At 53.6% G+C, this 24,293-nt stretch overlaps 2 protein-coding genes across 8 annotated transcripts in view; both read right to left on the reverse strand.

Moving 5' to 3' along the window:
- Positions 1-1,528: 1,528 nt before the first annotated feature.
- Gnat1 (G protein subunit alpha transducin 1) lies at positions 1,529-6,358 on the reverse strand. 2 transcript variants are annotated; one of them, XM_031343332.1, is made up of 9 exons: positions 6,142-6,358; positions 4,691-4,733; positions 4,435-4,576; positions 4,181-4,338; positions 3,947-4,075; positions 3,617-3,746; positions 3,285-3,438; positions 2,977-3,168; positions 1,529-2,665 (listed from the first exon to the last, which is right to left on the reverse strand). In XM_031343332.1, exons 1-8 carry the CDS (start codon positions 6,245-6,247, stop codon positions 2,978-2,980), a joined length of 1,053 nt encoding a protein of 350 aa, XP_031199192.1. In that variant the 5' UTR covers positions 6,248-6,358; the 3' UTR covers positions 1,529-2,665; position 2,977. The 2 variants fall into 2 exon arrangements, with proteins under 2 accessions (XP_031199192.1, XP_031199193.1); XM_031343333.1 differs by lacking the exon at positions 6,142-6,358 and adding an exon at positions 5,124-5,133 and having other exon boundaries at positions 1,565-2,665.
- Positions 6,359-8,192: 1,834 nt separating this feature from the next.
- The window catches only part of Sema3f (semaphorin 3F), a 28,480-nt gene continuing 12,379 nt past the window's right edge, over positions 8,193-24,293 (reverse strand). For 4 of the 6 annotated variants that reach the window (XM_031343327.1, XM_031343328.1, XM_031343326.1 and 1 more), the window contains 17 exons: positions 19,207-19,367; positions 19,039-19,101; positions 18,815-18,934; positions 18,025-18,117; positions 16,386-16,479; positions 14,948-15,067; positions 14,617-14,756; positions 14,401-14,515; positions 14,164-14,233; positions 13,854-13,998; positions 12,021-12,243; positions 11,367-11,455; positions 11,241-11,282; positions 10,902-11,059; positions 10,644-10,711; positions 10,223-10,356; positions 8,193-9,516 (listed from right to left, as the gene is read on the reverse strand). In XM_031343327.1, the coding sequence (XP_031199187.1) occupies positions 9,106-9,516; positions 10,223-10,356; positions 10,644-10,711; positions 10,902-11,059; positions 11,241-11,282; positions 11,367-11,455; positions 12,021-12,243; positions 13,854-13,998; positions 14,164-14,233; positions 14,401-14,515; positions 14,617-14,756; positions 14,948-15,067; positions 16,386-16,479; positions 18,025-18,117; positions 18,815-18,934; positions 19,039-19,101; positions 19,207-19,367 (2,246 nt within the window). In that variant the 3' untranslated portion in view covers positions 8,193-9,105. The remainder of the gene's footprint in view (positions 9,517-10,222; positions 10,357-10,643; positions 10,712-10,901; positions 11,060-11,240; positions 11,283-11,366; positions 11,456-12,020; positions 12,244-13,853; positions 13,999-14,163; positions 14,234-14,400; positions 14,516-14,616; positions 14,757-14,947; positions 15,068-16,385; positions 16,480-18,024; positions 18,118-18,814; positions 18,935-19,038; positions 19,102-19,206; positions 19,368-24,293) is intronic. The other 2 variants (XM_031343331.1, XM_031343330.1) reach the window with 1 other exon arrangement.

Consider the following 24,293-nt stretch of genomic DNA (forward strand, 5'->3'; position numbering starts at 1 on the left):
TTATAGACAGTCTTTCTATGTAGCCCTGGTTGGCCTGGAACTTCCTATGTTTTTGTTTTTTGACACAGTGTTTCTTTGTATAGTTTGGTTGTCCTAGAACTTGCTCTGTAGACCAGGCTGGCCTCAAACTTAAAACATTCGCCTGTCTCTGGGATTAAAAGTGTGTGCCATCACAACCTAATTTTTTTTTTAAGACTAAATTTTTGGTTCTTTGTTTGGTTTTAATTTTCTAAGACATTATCTTACTATGTTGCTCTGGTTGGTAGAACTCACTATGTAGACCAGGCTGGCCTCAAACTCACAGATTCCTTTGCCTCTGCCTTCGGAGTGCTGGGAATAAAGATGTGTGCTACCATATCCAATAAAAACGTTAAAAATGATTTTACTTTTTGCCTATGGATGTTTTGCCTGCATGTGCGTCTGTGCACCACGTGTGTGCTGGGTGCACACAGAAGCCAGAAGGAGACGTTGAGCCTCTTGGAATGGGAGTTACAGACAGTCATGAGTCACTATGTGAGAGCTGAGAACCAAACCCAGGGCCTCTGGAAGAGCAGCCAGTGCTCTTAAGGGCTGAGCCATCTATCTCCAGTCCCCTGACTTAAAAAAAAAAACAACCACTTATGTACCTTTATGTGGGTGTATCTCTGTGGGGATATGAGTTCCGGGTACCTTCTAAAGGTAAAAGGAAGTCAGATCCTCCGGTGCTGGAGCTACGGGGGCTTGTGAGCAGCCTGCTGTGAGAACTGAGCTCAGGTCCTCTGTGAAAGCATTAGGTGTTGTTAACTGCTGAGCATCTCTCCAGTGTGTGTGTGTGTGTGTGTGTGTGTGTGTGTGTGTGTGTAGCTCTGATTGGCCTGGAACTTGCCAACCAAGTTCTCAAGCTCACACGTGGTGGGATTGAAGTCACGAGCTAGCACACCAGCCCTTGGCTGCCACTGCTGTCTGGAGATGATGGGTCCCCCTTGTCTCACCCTAATCCTAGCTACAATCACTGAGAGCTTCTGTAAGTCCTCATCACCTTCTCCTGGCATCTGGCCTTGTCCACAGTCTTCCACCATCTTTTGCTTCTCCGTTCCTGCTTCGCCGAGCTCCCACGCCCACAGTTCTAAGTGCTCAGCCAGCTCTTATGCAGTCTACTGTCTGTCAGATGAACGTCTGTCTCACATCTCCCTGTCAGTAGGTGTCATCAAAGAGGCATGCCTATAATCCCAGCACTCAGAGGCAGGAAGATGGTGAGTTCAAAGCCAGCCTAGGCTACCCAGTAAAACCCTGTCTCATTAAAACAAGTAAGCAAAAACTCTCTGTTGATCATAACCCAACCCAGTAATGTTTTATCTCTCAGCCTCTGTCTGATGTCCTGAGTTGGCTCCATCAATCCCCTCAGATTCCACAGCCCATGTCAGGCCAGACACTTTACCTTGGAAGGGGCTCCTCTTCCTACATCACTGATGTCTAGTACTGGGAACCCTACATCACCGGTGTCTATCTAGTATTAGGAATGTAATAAATGTGTAGGACGCATGATGGCTGAGCATCTCCCACGGATCCAAGGAAGGACAACAGACCTAGTGCAAAGGTTTATTGCTGAGTCTGTAGCTAAGGGAGGGAGAGCTTGTGCCCTAGCCTTGCTGGACAGAAGCACCTTGTCTCTACCAGCAGCACCGGCTCTGGTCCACAGTCTTAAGCAAAGGTAGTAGGAGAAGTGGCTGGGGGGCTAGGACATTGTCTCTAATGGTTTAGCCATGTTTTTCAGTTCTCCCTCCCAAGGAATGGGCCCTGAATTGGGGGGACAACTCGGTCACATGGAATTGCTTGTAACCTCACATGGGATATCCTTTGCCCATGGTTGATCAATAGGGGTTGGACTCTGCTCTGAGCCGCCCCTCAGCATGGCTTCATTATTGGTCATAGCTATGTCAATAATACCCTCATTCAAAATAGCATACCTTGACCAGCCAGCCCTAAGTATTGTGTGTGGGTGGGTGAGGTGTGGTGTGGAAGTGCCCAAGGACAGAGGGGCAAGACCCAGAGGGAGAAGGGACTGAGAGAAACCCTGAGCCTGGTATTCGGGATTGGGTTTGGCTTGTGTCTTTCCCTGGCACCCACGTCAAAGTCACTAATGTCTCTATGCGAGGATTCAAAGACCAGAACTTGGACTTTGGATTCCTCAGGCTACTGGGAGGGACAGTCACTGACCACTGGGTGGACATGTGTTGGACTTGTCATATGCAGGTAGCAGGCTGGACTGGCGTACTGCTTGAGGGAGGGAAGCCTCAAGCCCTTCGTGGAAACTGGGGGGTGGGGGTGGGGGTTGGGGGGAGGGCTGTTTGTTGAACCGGGATCTGCTGGTGAGCTGCTGCTGGTGGGGGTAGCAGAAGAGGCTGGGTCACGAGGGCACTGCTGAGTCACTATGAATTCCAGCTGTCCCAAGTCCTGCGGTGTCCTAGCTGAGGCTGGCTGCTGTAGGTCCAAGAGGCCAGTGCAGCCAGGCGGTGAAAGCCAGGGTGGAGTTGGGTACTTGGGGGAGGGTCTGCACTTCAAGCCTCAGCGCTTTGGGTGTGGGGCTACGGGAGCAGCGGCTTGCAGAATAGACGTTATTTGAGGGGGCTACAGGGCTACAGGTCTACAGAGTCTCAGAGCAAGGGACACACCTGAATTCAGGTATCTGCGAAGAGAAGAGGAAATGAAATCTCAGCCTCCTTGAACAGCAAAATAAATGGGAATGGGGCGGGGGTGGGGGCAGCCCTGGAATCTGTGTGCATCTGGGGGTTGGGAAGGAACGAAAAGAGGGCGAGCTAATGAGGGGCCTCTGGTAGTGGGTGGAACCTGAGAGCAGTGGGGCGGGGCTTAGGGCTTGGCAACAGGGAATGCAGCAGTCTGAAGCAGTGAACCTAGTGAGGAACTAGGGGCAGGGTTGGGGCCCTAAGACTGATTAAGGCGAAGGATGGTGGAAGGCCTGGCTAGCTGGGACCCCACCTCAGAAGAGCCCGCAGTCTTTGAGGTTCTCCTTGATGATAATGTCGGTGACAGCGTCAAAGACAAACTTGACGTTCTGTGTGTCGGTAGCGCACGTCATGTGAGAATAGATCTCCTTCACATCACGCCGCATGTTAAGCTCCAGGAACTGCACTTTGATGTAGTTGCCGGCATCCTCGTAAGTGTTGGGTCCTGCGGCAGAGGGCACCATTCTCTCAGCGCGCGAAGACCTTCTTCCTCGGGAAGGAGCGCGCGGCGGGAATCGTGGGGCTGGGGCACCGCCTGGCGGCCGGGACTAGGGATCTCACCATCGTAATCGGGGAAGCAGATGCTGAGGTGTGCCTTTTTTATCTTCTCGGAGAAAACGTCCTTCTTGTTGAGGAAGAGCACGATGGACGTGGTGGCGAAGTAGCGATGGTTGCAGATGCTGTTGAACAGGTGCAGGCTCTCGTGCATCCGGTTCTGGGGAAGGGGAGCGGCTGGTGGGCACCAGGCTACGCAGGCAGCTGCCCCAGACACCAAGTGCTCCCAGACAGCTTCTGCTTCCTGAATCTCATTGGCTGCCCCCGCCCCGTCGCGCCCCCTCCTTCCCCCGGCTCCATCTCCCTTCTCAAACACTCAGGCCCAACCTGGCACTCACCACTTCGTCGTCTTCCACCAGCACCATGTCGTAAGCGCTCAGCGCAGCGATGAAAATGATGCACGTCACACCCTCAAAACAGTGGATCCACTTTTTGCGCTCGGAACGCTGCCCGCCCACATCGAACATTCTGTCGGGCAGAGCCGGGTCCGGATTTAGACCCGTGTGTCAGGTCACCTGGATATGCCCGCTGGCACCCCCTTGTCCTCCTAAGCTGGCTGGAGAGCCCTCATCCCGCCTGGCATCTGAAATGACCAGCCTTTCTCCCGGCACGGGCAGGACAGTGAAGTCCCAGGAAGGCCAGCTGAGCTCCTAGCGCCGGGGTCTCACCTGAAGTTGAGGTCCTTGAAGGAGAATTGAGTCTCGATAATACCAGTGGTTTTGACACGAGAACGCAACACGTCCTGCTCAGTGGGCACATATCCTGGAGTCACCAGACGCTCTAGGTCTGAGAGATAGCTGAAGAAGACCACCCGGTACGAGCGTGTGAGTGGCGTGGGCGACCACCCCCGCGGAGACCTGCCTACCCACCTCCCCTGCCCCCTGCATCCACTGTGTACTCACTAGCCCGCGGAGTCATTGAGCTGGTATTCTGAGGCTCGGTCAAAGCAAGCTTGGATACCCGAGTCCTTCCACAGGCGCTGAATGATGTCTGACATCTCCTTGGGCATTGTGCCTTCCTCAATAGTATCCGCCATGTGCATGAGCTTCCGAGCATCATCCTGGTGGTAGGGCAAGGTTGTGGCTGTGAACCTGAGCCTAGCCAGGTACCATGAGTCCTCGAAGACTAACGACCATCAGTCTGCCTCTTGCCTCACCTGCCGAGCTGAATCTCCATATTGAATGTTGAGTGTAGTCATAGCCCGAACGATGGCCAGGATGGATTGCAGAGTGTTGCCGTAGATGATGGCAATGAACTCGAGGCATTCCTCCAGTGAATAACCATCCTGGTGGATAATTCTGCAACCCAGACCCGCAAAGTTAGAGCCCCCGGGGCGGGGAGGGAAGGACAGGTTCTAATGTGCATGCACCCACTCACCACTAGGGGCCTTAGGATGGGCAGGAGACACTCACTTCATCTGTTTGACAATAGTGCTCTTCCCGGATTCGCCGGCACCTGAAAGGAAAGCGGTGCTTCAGAGCTGCACTGGCTACCACTTCTTTTGGATCAGAGCCATGGGGTGCCAATTAGACCTCTAGATACACTTGCCCTCATCTCTATTCAAAGGGAAGCCTTGAAGACCCCTGAAGAAAAATGTCTGTAGCCGGGCAGTGGTGGCGCACACCTTTAATCCTAGCACTTGGAAGGCAGAGGCAGGCGGATTTCGAGGCCAGCCTGGTCTACAGAGTGAGTTCCAGGACAGCCAAGGCTACACAGAGAAACCCTGTCTCAAAAAAACCACAAAAACAAACAAAAAGAAAGAAAGAAAGAAAGAAAAGAAAAGAAAAAAAAGAAAAAGAAAAAAGAAAGAAAGAAAAATGTTTGTAAGTGACGAAAGGGACCTACATCAGTTGAGTGATTTCAACTGTGCCCAGAGGGAAGGAGGAGGTTTCCCAAAACTCTGGTGTATAAAGTTATTACGCCCAGGAGACCAAAATAAGGAGACCCTCTAGTGCCACCTTGTGGAGATCTTCAGTGCTGCATGCACAGGATTATCTGAATGGACCAGCCTCTGCTTTTCACTTGAAACTAGGGAGATGTCTCTGAGAAGCTCAGAAGGAATTAGCATCCTTAGATGGGGGAGAGGACAGAGCTGACATCCTTTCTGAGCCTGCACTCCTTAAGGGTGTTGGATGCAATTAATGGGATTTCCGACTTAGCTTTGGCCTTTCTCCTGGGGCTCTGGCTTAGTACCTCTGCCTGTCCTTGGGGGTTAAGCAATGGTAGTGCCCCCATCTCCCCTCAACACCCATGGGATCGTGGGATTGGCTTTATTTATCCCACGTAGGATTCAATATCTTTCCACTTCTTTTTTCTTTTGTGTAGGCATGGCTGTTCTGGAACTCACTCTGTAGACCAGGCTAGCCTCAGACTCAGAGGTTCACTTGCTTCTGCCTCCCAAGGCTGGGATTGAAGGCGTGCACCACTGCCTGGCATCTTTCCACTTTTTAAGTTCTGGCACCCAGTGCCTTTGTGGACCTGGGTGATTCTAGACCTGTTCTCAGACCTTATTCCCAAGGGAGAAAGAAGAGCCAAGAAGACCTTGCTGAGCAGGCCTGGAAAAACCAAAGGCCTGAGGGCAAAGATGTGCCTGACACACACATCCATACAACGGTGGGTGTACTTAGTATACACTTCTGCAGAGTGTCCCCAAGAAATTATCATAGGAGACTTTGCCTTGGGGGACTAGGACATCATCACCTGTCAGGCGTGGCCTGGGAATGGCTCCCACTCTGTGGCCTGCCCCACCACACTATCATTCTTTCTCCCCCTAAGAATCCCTGCTCCAAGGAGAGGCTGTTTGCCTAGCCCCAGATTGCTGACCGGCAGCTGTCCCCTCCCCAACGCTGGCCCACACCCCTACCCAGAAGCAGCAACTTCACAGTCCGGGCATCCTTCTCAGCATCCTCTTTCAGCTTCTTTTCCAGCTCTCTGGAGTGCTTCTCCTCAGCGCTGGCCCCGGCCCCCATGGTCCCAGCAGCAGGCAAAGGGACAGGGTAGACAGCCTCTGGCCTCCTCAGACAGCAATCAACTGGCTCTCCACAGACCCGCACAGGCCCTGCTGGGGTTGCTCTCTGGGATTTAGGAGCTAGGGATGCCCGAGGGCCAATCAGAGGCAAGGACAGGTGAAGCTCAGTCTCCTAGCCTTGTAATCAGGCTGGCAAGGCCCCAATCCTTCAACTGCTGACTTGGCACCCCTCTGCCCCCTCCAGTTCTCCAGAAGAGATCCTAGAGAGTCCTTCCCCCGTCCTATATATGGTTATTTGGTAGAATTGATGGAGCAGACCCTTTAGTTCTGGGAGTAGGGGGACTGGGAGTGGGGGAGTGCTAAAGGAGGTGTAGGCACAGAGGGCCTACTGCTTGCCCAACTGTGGTCACCTCTTCTTATCCCGTAATCTTACATGAACTTGGAGGAAGGCAATGCCCAGATCCCAGCCCCATCTTACTGATTAGAAGAGGCTCACAGGGTCACACAATTAGCCAGTGGCTGAGGGTGGGGTGTCTCTGAATCAGAGGGTTCTGTGCCTCCCAGGAGCCATGAGGGAATAGGTGACTTTGTATTTGCCTCACACTCAGGGTTAAATGTGACCCTGAGCATAGTCTCTACATGTCCTCTGCTGGTGGATGGGTGAGTCTGCTATCCATGCCTGGGTGTGTCTCTTTCTGTTCCTTACTAGGGTCAAAGGAAGTAAAGCGAACACACCTGATCCTGTATACCTGCATGTATGTGTACCTACTAGTGGTTTTTTTAAGTGCATGTGCCCTTACATACTTGTTTATATGACGATACATGCAACGTGTGGATGTACATTGGTGCCCTGTGTGCGTGTATGCTGGGGATCAAGTCTAGGGATTCCTGCACACTGGGCATGTTACTTCAGCCCCCAGCATCCTCTGCATGTCTCCATGTAGGCACAGGTGGCTGTATGCTCATTTTGCAGGGCTTTGTGTGAGTTCACACAGAGCATTTACCTAAGCATGCACACCTGTATATATGCATACATACATATGCATGTATACATGCTTGTATGTATGTATATATACATATACATATGTATGTATGTATACATGCTTGTTTATCAGCCCATGCACACGTCTAAGTGTACATATGCATTTAGGCGCAACGAAGATCACTATAGAGGTGGCTAAAATCGGTATATCTTTGGCAAGTCAGATGTGAAGATCTAGTGCAGATTTGGTGCTCCCCAGAGCACAGAAGAGTGAGTGGGGTCTCACTTGCTCTGCATCTATCCGGTCTACTTAATGTGGGACCTGCAGAGGGGAGCACTCTAACTTGACAGCCTCTACTCTGGTTTAGAGACCTGCTCGGGTGCAGCAGTTGGCGAAGTATGGAGCCTGCTGGGCTAAGCAACTGGTTGCTGGAGATGGCTTGTACCCATACAGTTGGAAACCCTATCTTGGGCTCTCTCGACTGGTCTAGAGCCTCCTTTCCTGAAACCAGACTCAATTCTGAGACAGACGACACGAGGGTGCTAGGGTCTCAAGCTCCAAGGGCAGAGTTATCCCTAGGGATGGCAGTTAGTTAGATTCCCTGCCCCGGCAATTTTGTCATTCATTCTGAGTGAGGTGGGATCTGTTCACTTCAGCCCCTGGGCTCCACCCACCCTCAACTGCACAGTTTAAGTGGAGCCTGAGCCACAGGGGTCTCTGTAGCTTAGGAAATGCGGGAGCCCTGGTTATTAAACCAAACCTGTCTTCTACACAGATTTTTTTTGTTTGTTTTTTCACGATAGGGTTTCTCTGTAGTCCTGGCTGGCCTCAAACTCAGAGATCCGCCTGCCTCTTGTAGCAGATGCAATGCCTTCAGGTCCCCACCTGGCTTGAAATTTCTCAGCAGTTGTGGGCCTAACCCGCCTCCATTCCCGCTCCAATCATCAAGGAGAGAAACCAAAGTCTAGTCCCAGAGCCAGCATTTATTAGCAAGATGGAACCCAAGAGTGACTGTGGCCTGGGTAGCAGAGGCTGCAGGAGCCCCTGACCACCTACTCCACTGCCTCCAGAGCTATTTACACCCATCACCTGAGGCAGTGGGCAGAGGGGAGCCTTGGGGATGCCAGACAGGCCCTGGGCCTCCACCATGGCCCATGTATCCTCAGGGCTGGGGGTTCTTTTAAACCATGCCTGCACCCAGCCCCACCCATGAGTCGAGGCGGCACAGGAAAAGCTAAGGAGGTAGAGTGGGCTAGACCTGCCAGGACAGGCAAGGAAGGGAGAAGAGAAGGTTCTACCTCACCCAGACAGACTCCTCCTCTGTCCCCAATAAATAGAGAATAAATACCTGGGAAAGGTTAGCCTTGACTGGGCACCTCTGACCCAGGCAGGGGCCTGTATCCTGGGATGGCCCCTTTCTCCCTCCTCCGAGTGCCCTGAGCCCCGACCCCAGACTCCACAGCAATCCGATGTCCATGTCTATGCCAAGGCACAGCTGATGACACTCAGCAGCAAAGGTATATGGTCCATGCCCTGACAAATAGGGCTTGCTCCCTCCCTGTATTCTGTAGATCTTGACAGCTGTTCAGCAAGGAGATTTCCACGGAGTCTGGGGACTGTGTGGCCTTGGGCTGGCCCTGGCAACTCCCTAGGCCAGGATGGGCATGCTCAGTCATGTGCCATTGCTGACCAACATGGGTCTAAGTTCTGGATAATGCTGCCACTGAGGCAGGCTATATACAACCCACCAATAAATACTGTCTTTGCAGGGGTCGGGTATGTATAGAATATAGATATTTTTATATATATATATATCTTTTATATTAAAAGGGATGAGGGGCTAGGCTGGTCCTGTGTAGGCCTCCAGCAGCTGGCCTCATGTGTCCGGAGGATGGTGGCGGCGGTTCCTCGGCTTTTTCTGGTCCTGGAGTTCAGGAGGCCTAAGTGCTCCTGGAGCCTCCCTGGGGCTGGGGGGCACATGGCGCCAGTAACCCTGGCAGTACTGATGGATGAGACCCACTTCCGGCTGGGCTAGGAGCTGGGCTAGCTCCTGGTAAGGAGGTGTTGGAGGACCTGTGCCAGGAGGTGGAGGGACGCTCACAGCCAGCGGGGGGAAGAGGGCAGCATGGACGGCCTCCCGGCCCAGTACATGCAGCTGTACCCGCGTGACGATGTGCTTGAAGTTGTTCTCAGTGGCCGTGCAGGAGTAGAGGCCGCGGTCACCAAGCTGCAGGGCGCGAAGCAACAGCCCCTGCTCTGTACGCAGGAAGCGGTCCTCTGCACGAATCTGCAGGGGCAGGGGGTGGGGCTCAGGGGCTGGGTCACCACTCCACGGCCCTAGCCAGCTTCCAGGTGAGACCACCACGTTTGTGACCATTCCGAGACGAGACACCCACGTGGTATTTTCATATTCCAAGAAAAAAAAAAGCCCAGATACTGTTTGCACATGAGAGGGATATGAGTAAGGTATCCACAAATATCCCCACTTCAGGAAGAATGATGACCCGGGGTGGGGGTGGGGTGGGAGTGGTTTCTGAACAATGAATGAGAAAATTTTGGAGCACACACAGAATTTTCATTTAATGAGAATACCCAATTGCGGCACCCACATAGCATTTCCATGAGAAGAGGAACACCTAGAAGGCTTTTCCAGAAAATATCCACAGACTTTCCATATACGGGAGCTCACCCACGTGATGTTCCAAACAAGAAGGTATACCCCGACAGAGTACAGATACGGAATATTTTGTTCTTTGGGGTTTTTTGTTTTTTTTTTTTTGAGACAAGGTTTCTCTGGGTAGCCCTGGTGGGGTGGTCCTGGAACTTGCTCCGTAGACCAGACTGGCCTCGAACTCAGATCCGCCTGTCTCTGCCTCCCCAGTGCTGGGCTGCCCCAGGTTGGCCATACTACATCTCTCTCTCATGGACTCACCGCTGTAAAAGAACTCCCATATCCAAGCAGTATGGCCCCTTGGGGGGACATAGGAACTCACCTCACGGCGCCGATCACTGGGATCTCGCTGGAACAGCCACTTAACAGTGGCTTGAGGTGAGCGGGGCTGGCACTCAAGGAAAGCTGCGCTGCCAGCCACTCCGTACTGCACAGACTCTACGGCATTCTTGTTTGCTGTGGACCAAGAGGACCCTGAGCGGAAGCTGCATTGCTCCGAGGCAATCTGCTCAGTAGGGAGAGGCAGGCATCAAGGGGCACCCACACACCATGCGGGACAACATCACTGGGTATCTATCCATTGAGGAGGTGACGTGGGACTTCTTAATCCCAGACCTAAGGCGATCCTGCCACCCAGGGAACCATGGGTAAGTCTGGACTCTGAGGGTGTCTGTGGGCATTTGGGTGCATAGGACTCCAAAACACGAGAAGCAGCCTACAGGAGATGCAAGATGCCTACTTACCATTGGAATTGAAACCACGGCACTGCCTGATGGGGTTCCCGTGGCGGACATCTTGCCGGCGACTCCGCCTGGATGAGAGGAACTCCTTTAGGAGTGCTCTTGGGAAGCTCCTGCGCCCCCAAGATTCTAGAACAAGGACCTGTGCTCCAGGGCAGCTGTGTCTTACACATACCCCACTTCCACCCCTATCTCGAGGCATTATCTACCTCCAACCTCCCAGGGCCATGGATAGAATCCCAAGGGCTTGGCAGTCTATACCTCTTGGAGGATGCTGTGTAGCGAGAGCAGGCCTGGCCATCCCAGGCGCAGTAGGGATCCCGGGCAAGGCAGCAGTCAGCGCAGGCAGCCCCATATGCCTGGCAGCGGTGTAGGCTCAGGTGTGTGACACCCACGGCTGAGGCCACATACAGTTGTTGCTGGGAGCAGGAGCAGGAAGTGTCTGTCAGTCAGTTCTCTCCTCACAGACAGCCCTGTCAGCAGCCAGTTGGGCTGGATTCCTTTTCTGACTCCTAGTCCTCATGCCAAGGGCATGACCCCGACCGGGAGCCTGGGACGCAGGCTCCAACCTCACTCCGGCCCACACTGCCAAGGACTCACCCTCTTGGAAGAGATGGTCATGGTCTTAACAGGTGCTGGTTCCTAGAAGAGAGCAGGGCTCAGCGTGGGCTCCCGAGGACCCCTCCCAACCCAGCCTAAGGTCCAGAACCAGGTGGGGCCACCTACTTTGAAGACCTCCACCTCCTCTAGCATGAGCTCTTCCACCTCCTGGTCATCCTTGGGCAGCACGATGACCTTCTGCACTGTCCCGCGGTCTGGAACGGGCCGGGCAGGACCTCAGTGGGGCTGAGGATGCTGGGGAGGGGGCAAAGCCTCAGCCCCTTCCCCACCAAAGCCCCATCTCCTCTAGGGCATTGGAGCGGGGCTTTCATGCTGAGGTTCAAGGATCTATCTCCCTTGAATGAAGGGGAGAGTGGTTGGGGGACTGGAAAAGGGCAAAGGGGCTCATGGCCAGGGTCTGCCCCTGCACCCAGACTCTCATTTTGGGCCCTACTGAGAACAGAAAATGGGCAACTGAGCTGGCTGTGGCTACAATTTTGACAGATATATTTAAGCAAGCACGCGTGCGTGCGTGCGTATGTATGTGTGTATACGGGCAAGCAGTTAGATCCCTGTATCCTAAGTTATTTTTAAGTCCTGATAACAGGGTCCCTAGATGGGCCCCTCAAAATGGGAAGAGAGATGATGTTTTTCCCATTCCTAGCCTTGGCTATTCTGGCCAAGGAGAGCAAACCCTAGCCGGGCAGGATCTGGCCCCAGGATCAGCTCCTCCCATCCAGTGGGCCCAACATGGGAGGGTCTGTGAGCAGCCGTGGGTACCTGTGCCCAGGAAAAGCACCTCATAGCGTCCATCAGCGGCATCCACCTGGTCCACAGCGACAGTGGTGAGGCGGTAGGGAGAACCTGTACGGACCACCAGGGGTCGCCGCTGCAGCGGGTAGACGGCCTGGTACATGAGTGGATGGGTACGCATGAAGTTGATCACTTCATCAGGGTAGTCCTTAGTGGACTTCATCGATGGCGTGAAGGTTCCACCAGGGCACTGCAGGAAGATAACGAGTGTCAGTCCTAGGCTGCCCAGGCCGGGCACGTGCACTGAGGGGAAGCTTCCATACTGTCTCTTCAACATCCACCTGCTTCTCTCCAAACCCTTTCCTGCAGTCTGTCCTCCCCACAGATCTATGCTGTCACATGTCATGACCTTGCGGCGGTGTCTGCCTGAGCTGACCACTCCCTTCCCATGTCCTCACCCCAACCCAGCTGTCTCCTTCCTCTCTGGCTTCACTGCTCTTTCCTGTGCAGTGGGGCCAGTGGCCTCAAGATCGAGACACACACACTGGGCATGCTGTCCAGCTTCCCCTGCTGCTGTCCCTACTGCCCTGGGCTCAGCCTGACAGCCTTTCAATTCCAACTTCATTCTGGAAGGAAGCCTTCCCAGATCCCTTTAGAGACCAACTTCCCCATGCTGTCATGGAGCCCACGATCACATCAGCCACTGCATTAGGTCAGATCATGCTTCAGCCCACACACACTCAGGCTCCTGGGGCAGGCCCAGGCTGTACCCAGATAAAGAGAAGGCACCCAAGGCTGCAGAGTGAACGAGTCTTGGCCCTGCCCACTCATCTCCTTTCCTGCTGTTAGCCAGCCAATCTGAATCCAGCTTACCTCCAGCTTTGCTCCAAGGATCCTTCCCACAAACCTTCACCTCCCCAAAAGCTGGACTACCCTCTATGGATTAGCGAAATACACCTGGCCTCCCATCTGTCTCTAGATCTTGGGAGACTGCTTTCTTTACAGCCTGACCTGTGCTGTGTAAATAATAGTTTTCTCTCTTCTTCTTTTGTTTTGCTTTTTGATTTTTTTGAGCAGGGTCTCTCTACATAACCCTGGCTGTTCTAGAACTCATTGTGTAATACAAACTGGCTTGAAATCACAGAGATCCGCCTGCCGCTGCCTCCTGAGTGCTGGGATTGGAGGCGTCTGCCACCACTGCCCAGCAGTGAGTGGGTAGTAGCTTTCTGAGTATGTTGTGTTTCATTGCCCTTGTTGGCTGGAGGTTCATCATAGTAGAGTCCATGTTTTCAGAGATCAGCCCTGATTTGGCCTCTTAAAAACAAAGGAGAGGGGCTGGAGAGATGGCTCAGTAGATATGAACACTGGCTAGTTAGTTCCCAGCAGCCCACACAGAGACTCACGACCTCTGTAACTCCAGGGCATCCAATATCCTCTTCTGGCCTCTGCAGGAACTAAACATGTATGTGTTTATACATGCCAAACACCCATACACAGACCAAACAAACAAACAACAACAGAACAACAAAAACAGAGGATATGCCTTTAATCCCGGCAGAAACAGGCAGACCTCTGTGAATTTGAGCCCAGCCTGATCTACATAGGGAGTTCTAGGACAGCCAGGGACACAGTGAGACCTTATCTCAAGATAGAAAACATGGAGGAGGAGGAGGAGGAGGAGGAAGAAGAAAAGAAAGAAAGAAAGAGAGAGAGAGAGAAACAAAGAAAGGAGGAAGGAAGGAAGAAAAGAAAGAAAGAAAGAAAGAAAGAAAGAAAGAAAGGAAGGAAGGAAGGAAGGAAGGAAGAAAGGAAGGAAGGAAAAGGAAGGAAGGAAGGAAGGAGGGAGGGAGGGGTACATACTGTGCCAGGCCGAGGATAGGGCATCTTTCCTGAGAAGGGCATCCACTGGTAGTTGGGGCCCTCCTTGTGAGCAAATGGCCCATTGAAGACCATGCGGATATCAGCCATGGAGTAGACACACACGGCAGATCCTCGGAACACAGAGCTGTGTGCAAACAGGTTACTGCTATGGCTGGGGCAGACCCTGGACCCACAGGCCTCCCCAGCCCATGTCTACTCCACAGTTCACAACCAAGCCAGAGTCTTCCACACACCATAACCCCCGAATCCTTACATTGCCTAACTAGCATTACCCTAACTCCAGCCTTACCCTGAAGAGGTAAAGACAGCATAAATGACTGGGTTCCTCACGTCCTGGGTCTGCTGGACAAACACATCCTCTGAAAGGGGGGAGAAGGTACTGGGGACACTGCCTTAGGAAGGAGTCCCACGGACCCATCCACTCCTGTCCTCGGAAGGCGGTCCCCTAAAGGCACCCTGACCTCTGACCCAGCCTCCATCCCTCCTGCTACAGCCATGGGACCCTGCCTGCTTGTTGAGCACTCACGGAGTTCGTCGAAGTGAGTCTCTATACCATCCTCGCCTGGCACGGAGCAGACGAGCCGAGCCTTCAGGAATGTGCTCCACTTGTTGACCAGGCAGCAATGACCACCGTCATCGTTCTGGGAGTCAGGGCAGGTAGCCAGATTAGATCAGCTCATTCGCCCCAAGACCAGCTGGGTTAAATCTGGGGGAGTGGCGGCAGAGCCTTACAGACACTTACGAGGCAGATGCGCCCGATGCGGGCATACACAGCAGGGTTCTGTGGAGCCTCTGCAGACCGCTCGCGGAAAAAGAAGTAGAGTTTATCGTCATTGCGCTCCGCACTGTCAGGGATGAGTTCAGCATGTATGAATGAAGGATCTGTGGGTAGACAGACAGGTGGCTAGGGGCCAGCAGCATGAACCTTAGGCTTCTTTTACCACACCAGGATCCCTGACAGAAAACCAGCCCTGCCCTGGACTAGTCACAGGCTTAATCTCTCCCCCAGGCACGCAGATGTCTCTGCACACCCGGCCACACTTCCCACTAAGGTCTTTGCAGGGGGAGCTCACCATTGAGCCACCGGGAGTTGTACTGATCCGTGCGCATGGCTGTCTGCTTCCCAAGCGTGCGGAAAATGGCTGCATCAGTGCCCATAAAATCGATGTACACGCCTGCGTAGAGCTCCTCATCTGTAGGAGCGTTGGTGGGTCAGTCAGGGCACTGCTCAGACTCCGGGACCGTTGGGTGAAGTTTGTCATGTTCCACACCCCCAAGCACTCCCCTCCCGCCTTGTGACCTCATCCCTCCTCCAAGATACCCCGGGGCACATGGCCAGGATCCCATCTCTCAGTAAGTGCTTACAAACTGTTCTGGGAGGAGGGCTGTCAGTGGCAATGGCCAATTCCTAATTCTTCCATCCAGCTTAACTCAAGATGGTAACCTGAGGTCACCTCACACAGAGTTGGGAAAGACAAGCCAATGCCATCCTACAGGATTTCTAGCCCACAATCACAACAGGCCTACCCGGCCTCGAAAGCACAGTTTATAATGTAGCAATGTAGCTAAACAATTAGGAAGTAATACGTTTTGAGCATTATTATATTTTGTTGCCGGTGCTTCTGGCTTAATACAATTTATTTGGTTATGAGCCTTTATAATTGAATTTTCAATAATAGCTGTGTTTAACCACTGGATCACGGAATTCCTGAGAATTTAACTGCTGAGCTGGCTCAGCACGTCACTTCTTCCCTCTGAGATTCTGCAGGGTAGTAAATCTGACCTTCCCCCAGCTATACCCCCTGGTCTGAACTGTTCTCAGGCCAGAACCTTCTCATTCACCAAGGAGAAAACGCTGGCATCCCACACCCCCGCAAACTCTGGGCCTAACCAGGTCTGCAGGTGGCATGGCATCCAGCCTGATGACACACCCTGGGGATGGACAGTCAAAAAGCAGGCACAGTGCCAGACTGGGGGCGAGTCTCCCAACCTGCAGACTGTTGCAGCAGCTGCTCCTGAGCCTCGAATAGGACACTTCCTTGAGAAGAGCCCCCAACTCACCCAGACACCTGCTCGAAACATGTCCTCCCATCTGCTCAGCTTGCTCTCTGGTTCTATGTGACCCTTTTCCAGTCTCCTTGACACATGAAGGAGCTATGGAACCCTTACACCACTCTCAGTACAAACCCAGATTATTTTCTCTTCTAGGCACCCTATGGCTTGGAGGGTTCTAGGCTTCGCAAAGACCATACTTGGTATCCCAGGGGAAGACCTGGCCCCTTAGTGTCCCATCCAAAGAGGGCCGGTAGAGGATTATGCCACCTAGTCTCTGATTCTCAGCACACACCAAGGGCTGTACTGTATCCTAACCTTCTAGGCATGTCCCCACCCGAGGGCTAAGGAGACACGGTCATGGTCTCTGACCTGGAGTATTGGTAACCGATCCCCTCATTCTGGTGGCAAAGGCTATGTACTAAGACCATAGAACTGGGGTGGAGTGGGGTCACTCACTGATGAGGGCTGAGGCTGTGTCCAGCTTGGGGTCGTATGGACATTTGCCTTTCCCTGACTCGAGTTTCTCAGGCTCCAGGTAGAAGATGTAATCCTGCAGAGTAGAAAGGGGCTCAGCACATCCAGGCCAGTCCCACAGACAAGAAGGAGCCCCAAGGGCCACCCTAAGTCTTCTCCCAGGGCTCTTGGGGTTGAATTCTGGTCAGCCAGGCCTCCTGGGGCAAGCCCATGGTACTCATTCTCAAGGCGGATCCTATGTGATCCTATGTGTCAGGTCAGGCCTAAGAGTCAGCTCTCAGAGGTCCAGGTCTTGGGGACCACAGATGGGCTTACAGAAGCTAAAGTACTTTTGTGCCAACTAGTCCGGAAGATGCCAGCAAACCCCTTGGGCTATAGAGGCTGGATAGTTGGAGCTACAGCTGTTTATCTTGGGCCAAGGAGGGGTTTCAGGTCTGGGTAGGGCAGGGGATATAGTTCAGGGGCCTGGGGGCCTGTCCAACCAGGGATCTTCAAGGTTTTGTCTCCAGGTTTTTGCTCTACCTGTGGACCTCAGGATGGACCAAGAGGTCGTGAGTTTTCTACCCCTCCACATGTCCCCAGAGAGCCAAGTTGGAGGACTCCAGCAGAGACCGTGTGGAATTCACAAAGCTAACCATCATCCAACCCCACACTGCCCATTTCACCCTGGAAAATGCTAGGAGGAAGGCCTGCGAAGTCCCCGGGACCAGGATGAGCTCACAGGCCTGGTGGGAAAGGCAGGGAAGAGGGAGGGAGAGGGAAGAGAGACGCACAGAGGAAGTGGCAGCAGGCGGCAGGATGGTGACGGGAAGGCGCACACAGGTCTACTTTCGGTTACACTCTTCTCACATAATTTCCTGTACACACACGGGCCACACACAGATCGGCACACAACCAACTAGCACATCTAACCCATTGTTCATCCCAAACAAACGCACACACAGAATCTAGATAGCCTGAGATGTTCAGCACTCCCCATCAGACAGACAGATAGACACACAAAACACACACACACACACACACATACACACAGACACACAGTCATGCACAAACACATATTCTCACACATACTCACATGCTGTCATTCACCGGCAGCCTCTGCCCCCCTGCCCGCCCCTGCCCAGCCCCAGCTTGCCTTGCCCAGCCCAGACCCCCCTTGACTAATGGTCAGACACACTACCTCGAAGGAGATCCCACATATGTGAATGGGTAGGACACCTGTATCTACATACATGACCCACGGAAGGCATAGGAACAGACATGTAGGAGTCATGTGCCAGACCCACTGTGGATAATAAACGTGCTCAAGCATATGTCGCTACGTGTTCGTATGTGTCTCCACACATTTCTCAGGGCTGAGGTATGACTGTCCCCAGGACTCCTGTCTTCCCCACCTGGTGGCTTCAGGATTCCTTGCCTGCAGGAGTCCCACTGAGGCTGACAAGAGTCCATCTGGAACTGCTTTCAGAACCTGAGGGCACTGCAGGGGAAGGGGTGGGAATGGGGTGGGGGCATGAGGGTATAGGGAGACACTGGGGAGGCTGGCCCTGGGGCCAGGCCCAGGGTAAACTGAGCTCAGAGGTCGTTTAGCTTGGCGAAAGACTAGAAGGATGAGGCCCACCTGGCGTGGGGCTGTAGGCGTCGGGCGGTCGGCACCATCGGTGGCCCTGCTGCCTCGGCCTCTGACCACCTGCATCTGGGTCCACGGTGGGGCCTGGGAAGATGAGCAATAGATGTTAGAGCTGGGGGTGGCAGGGGCTGGGGGAGCGGGCCTGGGCTGCCAGCCTCTCATACCACACAGGCCAGGAACACACATGAACACATGGGCCCCAGAGAACGGATATGCATGTGTACACACGCATACACACAGGATTGGCACACGCCTGCACACCATGTGCCCCGTATGTTCAGTCGCTCTCACGCATGCCCTACGAGGTCACATCAACTCACATACATGCCCACATGGAAATGGAAAAGGGCAGAAGCAGGCAGGGTGAGCGGAGCTGGGGAGAAGGCAGCTCTCCCCGGGGCCACAGGGCAGAAGCTGGCTCAGGATTCCAGCCTCCGGCAATACCGAAGGCGCCACCAGACCCTCTGCCTTGGCAGCTCCACAGACACAGCCAAGAGAACTGTTGTCCCCTGCAGGGCGAATGCTTACTAATGCACCAGGCACAGTGTTAGCTGGCGGGCACTAACTCACTGCCTCTTCCTCACACCGACCTGTTTGAAAGGAACTGTGAACCCAATTTCCAGGTGAGAAAACTGAGGCTCAGAGAGCTGAACCACTTACTCACCCAAAGCCACAGGGCTTAGAAGGGGTAAGGATGGGGCTCAAACCCATCCTCCCTTCAGGACCTTGGAATGCAGCCCCCAGAGGGGACGGCATGGAGCCAGGGTTGACAGGAGCTTACCTGTGCTCGACGGCCTCGGTTCACATAGGTGCACATGGGGTTGTAGGCGCCGGTCCCGCACACATACAGGTGTGTTCGGTTCCAGGGCTGGATGAGCCTGACGAAGTTCCCACACTCTCCCTGTGGTGGCCAGACAGAAAGCTGTGTAGATGCCCATGTACCTGCCCATGTCCGTCCCTCTCTGAGGTCACGGCCTCACCCTCTGTGGACCCCATTACACTCACGTTGCCATCCTTGCCTGACAGTATGCACTCCTCAATGCGCTGTGGGGAGGCTGCCCAATGGATCTGCCAAAGATGGAGGTTAAAGGATGCAGCCTGCTGGCCAGGTCCCTGACCCTGGACGCCACTCCCTTTACCCTGCCCTTGTCCCACTTCCAGGCCAGCCCTTACAATAAGGGGCTCTCGGTTGATGTCATGCAGGTCCAGGGACAGCACGTAGTCCTTGCTGCCCACGTACATGCGGTCATGGTCCTCATCCTTGAGCAGGATTCTGTAGTCTGTAGTGTTGAGCAGAAAATTGAAGAAGTGGGCGGTGCCCGTGGCCTTAAGTTCTGTGGATGAAAGGAAGGGTACCAATGAGAAGGACGCATTCCTTCTGAAAGAGAGGCACTGAGGCCACAGCTGTCCTAAACTTCCCATTCCTTCCCCAGGGTGTACTTAGAGCTCCCTTTCCAATTGCTGCCAGTCATGGAGGAGAAAGTGGGACATCGAAGGGGCCACACCCAAAGCTACACCCTGATTCACAGGCAGCCCAAGCTAATCCCAATGAAAGGGCTGTGGGAGCAAGCCAGGGTGTGTGATGGCATCAAAGAGTCTGCTGAGGTGGGGGCAGCTGCTTCCACTCAGGGTGGGGCCGAAAGGGTTAACAAGCAGGTGGGAGTGGTGTGGGGTGGGAGATGCTACTGACGCTGGCACAGAGCCTGGATACCCTGGCCTCACCCTAGATGACCACCATGCAGGGGACACAGCCGGCACACTCCAAGATCCCTCCTGGACCTGCAATAGGCTCACCAGGTACCAGAAGTCTCCAAAGGAGCCCTAATACTTGCAGAACTCATGGCCATCAGACCCTACAAGGCTGCTAATGGTGGGACTCAGCTTGGAGGGAAGGAGGCTCCACCAGCAATACTTTAGGAACATATATGACAAGGACTGAATTCGGTACAACTGGGCCTTCTGTTTTCTCTCTGCTTGTCTGCAGCAGCCTTGGCTCCCTCAGGACACTGAGAAAAAGTTTCCTGGGGTGAACGATGGGTAGTTGAGCCAGCAACAGGCCAGGACGCCTGGAAGCTTGTGAACTTGTCTTTGGGGGAGCCGAAGGGTTCACTTGACAAGTCTGTCCCTTGCCAGCCCCCAGCTATTTTTAGCTCAGGAGAGGGAAAATATTCACCAGTACAGGGGGCTTTGGTGGCAACATACAGAAGAGCACATATGTGCACATCATGCATGCAGTAGGTATGCAAATGTGTCCTGCAACAGATGAGGTCCCACTGGAGCATATCTACCCTCTGCCTGATCCCACAGCTGACACCCAACTTCACAGATGGGACAATGGAGGGGCAGACTAGGCACCTGGGGAGAGAACAGCTGAGATCAGAGCTCTGAACTTAGCAGGAAGGTGGCAGCAGCAGGTGGCTGTCCCTGATTGGCCCGGCTCTGATTCCAACTGATGTGTAGAGACCCGAGGATGAGCTAGAGGCACTATGGCTGAGACCAGCAGGCTGGTGGTACTACAAGCCTTTAATCCCAGCGCTTGGGAGGCAGAGGCAGGTAGATCTCTGAGTTCAAGGCCAGCCTGGTCTACAGAGTGAGTTCCAGAACAGCCAGAGCTACACAGAGAAACCTTGTCTTGAAAAGCCAAAAAAGGGCTGGAGAGATGATTCAGTGGTTAAGAGAACTGACCGCTCTTTCGAAGGCCCTGAGTTCAAATCCCAGCAACCACATGGTGGCTCACAACCATCTATAATGAGATCTGATGCCCTCTTCTGGTTATCTGAAAACAGCTACAATGTACTTACATATAATAAATAAGTCTTTAAAAAAGAAAAAAGAAGCTGGGCGGTGGTGGCACACGCCTTTAATCCCAGCACTTGGGAGGCAGAGGCAGGTGGATTTCTGAGTTCGAGGCCAGCCTGGTCTACAGAGTGAGTTCCAGGACAGCCAGGGCTACTCAGAGAAACCCTGTTTTGAAAAACCATAAAGAAGTGGAGGTGGGCAGGTTGCGGGTGGGGAGATGAGATAAGCGGGCTATGGCAGCAGATGATTTAATGGTCAACCCAGGGTCTGGTTCAGGGCATTACTGTGGAGCTGCAGTGCAAAGAGAAGCCTCACCCTGCTCAGACCTGATTATGTAGCAACAAGAGAATATAGGTGATGACCTTGGCCAGCCACTGGGACATAGGGACGCAGGGACGCCAAAAGATCAAAGGGCCAATCCCTGCCTGGCTATGGCCTCACCCGCCTGTCCGGCGGTGCCTCTGAAGTCCTGGGCAGGGCAGCCTGGGCACCTGTCCTGCACCTGTTGTTGGGTCACTTGGAGTCTCCTGCCTGGCCACCCAGTCATAGTGACAACAGGAAAGTAAACACTACCCCACCCCCAGGGCTGGGAAGTGGCCAGAGAGGAAGTGGGGCTGCCAGTGGAGCCCCCCCAGGCTGGGATAGCCTGCCAGGGGTTATTTATACCCTGGCTGGGGGCATGGCCTTGGTTGTGCCCTTATTCATTCTGCTATGATGGGGGGCACTTCAGGGACAATGAAAGAGAGGAGGGCAGAAGATCAAGTGGAATCCTTCTGACATAGCACCTGGGTGGGCAGGGGAAGATTCAGAGAGCTAGCCCCCAGACAGCTACACAGCCATGATCCCAAAGACTTGGGCTCACATATACCTACTCACTCTTGACCCCATAGTCTAGACCCCACCCCATACTATGCCATGATTGCCAGGACCCAAGATCCAAGTTCAAACCAGCAATCTGCTCCCAGGGCCCCAGCTCCCTGTGAGAAAGACAAGAGAGACATCACTGAGCAGAGAAAGAAGGAAAGTTCTAGAAAGGGGGCAGGAGCCTCTCCTTGATCCAACATACACAGCCTTTGTTTCTCCTCCAGTCTGCCCCTAGGCAGAGGGTGCCTCTCGGCCAGGTACCCTCTCTCCTCAGATCTGTGCTCACATTCGGTTGATAGGTGAGGAGATCGGGGTACAGGGAAGGGAAGCGCATGAAGATGGGGAGCCCATGGAAGTCAGTCCTGGTGATAGGGACTGCCTGCCAGGAGCCTGAGCCAGAAGGTGACTCGTCCTCCATCATTGAGACACTTGATTCAGAACCCTGGGGACTCCTCTCCGTGGCTTCGGGATATGGCGTCAATGGCTCTGGTATTGTAGGACACAGGACATGGTGGTTTAGTGTCTGTGGAAATGGTGAGGAGGAGGGGAGCCCCCGGGAGGCAAGGCAGACTGGAGAGGAGGTGGAGGGAAGGTCAGGAGTCCTTGGCTACAGTCCCATGTCCACTATGGGCTGTATTAACCCCCCCTGTTGAAGTATCCTGGCTCTCTAGGCCTCATTTTACAGTCCAGAACATTTCATGGGCCTCCTAAATCTGACATGCGAGGTGGCCCTGGTAGAGCCTGAGAGCTGTCCCTCCTCTGGCCTTCCCTGTCTTGAGGGGGACTGGAGAAGTGGTTTGGGGCCACTAGATCTTTTCCTGAGGAAGCAGGCTTCCTTCCAGATGTCAGCATCACCTGAAGGACAGACATCCAGTCACATACACCCCTGCTACCCCATTTCCTAATGCTGGGGAGACAGGCGGAGAGAGCTGCAGGGACGGAAGAGGCTTCCTGTTGACTCAGGCCAACCTCCGCATCGCCAGCATATTCCCTCAGTCCCCCCACCCCCCAGAAGCACAGCTAACTCAATTCATCAGAGTCAGCCTACAAAAGCGAAGGCAGTGCTGGGTAGTTCTCCAGGGTCTAGAGAGAATCACACATCAGGGTCTAGCCTTGCTAACTCACAGCTGGAGTGCTAATACCACTCCTGCTAGATGTCCCGAGAAAATGCAAATAAAGAGCCCCATGACTGCCCCACATCCCTAGCTGCTGACAGGAAGGCAGTGGTGCTCAAAATTATGAAGCAGAGTTAGCTGCCTGACCTACCCTGACCTGTGTAACACGGGGCAAAGAATCTGGGGACTTTTACCCACCCTCCAAGAAGCCTGGTTCAGAGTGGAGGGGAAGCTCAAGCAGTTATCTTTAGCTGGCACCTTCAGTATCAGCAGATCCTACTACATTAGATCCTACTGGGCCCAGTACTCTGAAAGCATACATTCTCAACCTGTGGTTGTGACCCCTTTAGGAGCTGAATGACCCTTTCACAGGGGTCGCCTAGGACCATCTGCATGTCAGATATTTAAATTATGGTTTATAACCATAGTAGAATTAGTTATGAAGTAGCAACAAAAATAATTTTATGGCTAAGGGCCACCCTGACACGAGGAGCTATATATACTAAGGGGCGGCAGCTAGGGAGGCTGAGAACCACTGCCTTCGAGGGACTTGGGCCAAAAAGTTCCAGGGGCCTGATGTGGGATCAGTATAAGGTGCTGCTTCAGACCCAGCTTGGTCATGCCTTCAGACCAGGGTTGACTTCTGCTCAGTATGTGACAGCCGGGCTCAAGCCTGAATAAGTTTTTGAGCTTGTCAGGAGAGGGTGGGAGCCTGGGTTCTGCTTCCTGGGGAGAGTCCCACACCCCTGCTCTCACCCAAACTGGGCACAGGTTGGGTGGGGTGGCATCCGGGAAGGATTTTCCCGTCATGGGAAGGAAGAGCCTTTCTGGCATCAGACACTCATTTCCGTAGCCATTCCCAGCTTCCAGACCTCTCCCATGGCTGTTAGACACTCTGTCCTGGCCCACAGTGGCCTGGCCAAGGTCCCAGGGGCAGGAACAATCCCACTGCCTTTGGGGCTTGATCCTGGGGGTCTCAGCTTCCTCATGTGTGGGAAGCAATGGTTGATGCCTTACTTTAAAGGAGCCAGTGGGCGTGTCCACAGCCCTCACCAGAGACCCCCAAATGGGCGGGCCTCACCCCCTGCTGCTGGTCTCTAGGACACCAGACCTGCTACCAGTGAGGCTGCTGCTGTTGCAAAAAGAGGAATCTTGGAGCAGAGGTGGGTGACCCGCCCCCTTGGTTACAGATCCACAAAGCAGTGGGCTCTGACTGACAGCGTGACCTCCCCTAAAAGGGCTGGGGATGAGGGAATGATAGACAGGTCCCTGTACCCTAGCCCTGACCTCTGACCTCCTGTGGGCGAGTGGCAGCCCTAATTCCAGAGCTGAAGAGAAATGGGATTGGGTGTGAAGGGGCTGCCAGTCTAGATCTTTGTTAGTGCATCAACCACCAGGAAGACAGGCCTCCTGACCCGAGGACGGAAATTGAAGTAGACAAGAAGATCATGTGTATGTATGTATATGTATATGTATATATAT

The sequence above is a fragment of the Mastomys coucha genome, unplaced genomic scaffold (genome assembly GCF_008632895.1).
Source record: "Mastomys coucha isolate ucsf_1 unplaced genomic scaffold, UCSF_Mcou_1 pScaffold23, whole genome shotgun sequence".
Taxonomy (NCBI): Eukaryota; Metazoa; Chordata; class Mammalia; order Rodentia; family Muridae; genus Mastomys; species Mastomys coucha.

Excerpts from the sequence above, each read along its gene's own strand:
- Gnat1 (XM_031343332.1), bottom strand. The coding sequence starts at position 6,247 with ATGGGGGCCGGGGCCAGCGCTGAGGAGAAGCACTCCAGAGAGCTGGAA. Across the intron at positions 4,734-6,141 it reads TGTGAAGTTGCTGCTTCTGG|GTGCCGGCGAATCCGGGAAG; the intron begins GTAGGGGTGTGG and ends CTTTCCTTTCAG. Across the intron at positions 3,169-3,284 it reads CTGCTTCCCCGATTACGATG|GACCCAACACTTACGAGGAT; the intron begins GTGAGATCCCTA and ends CCTCTGCCGCAG.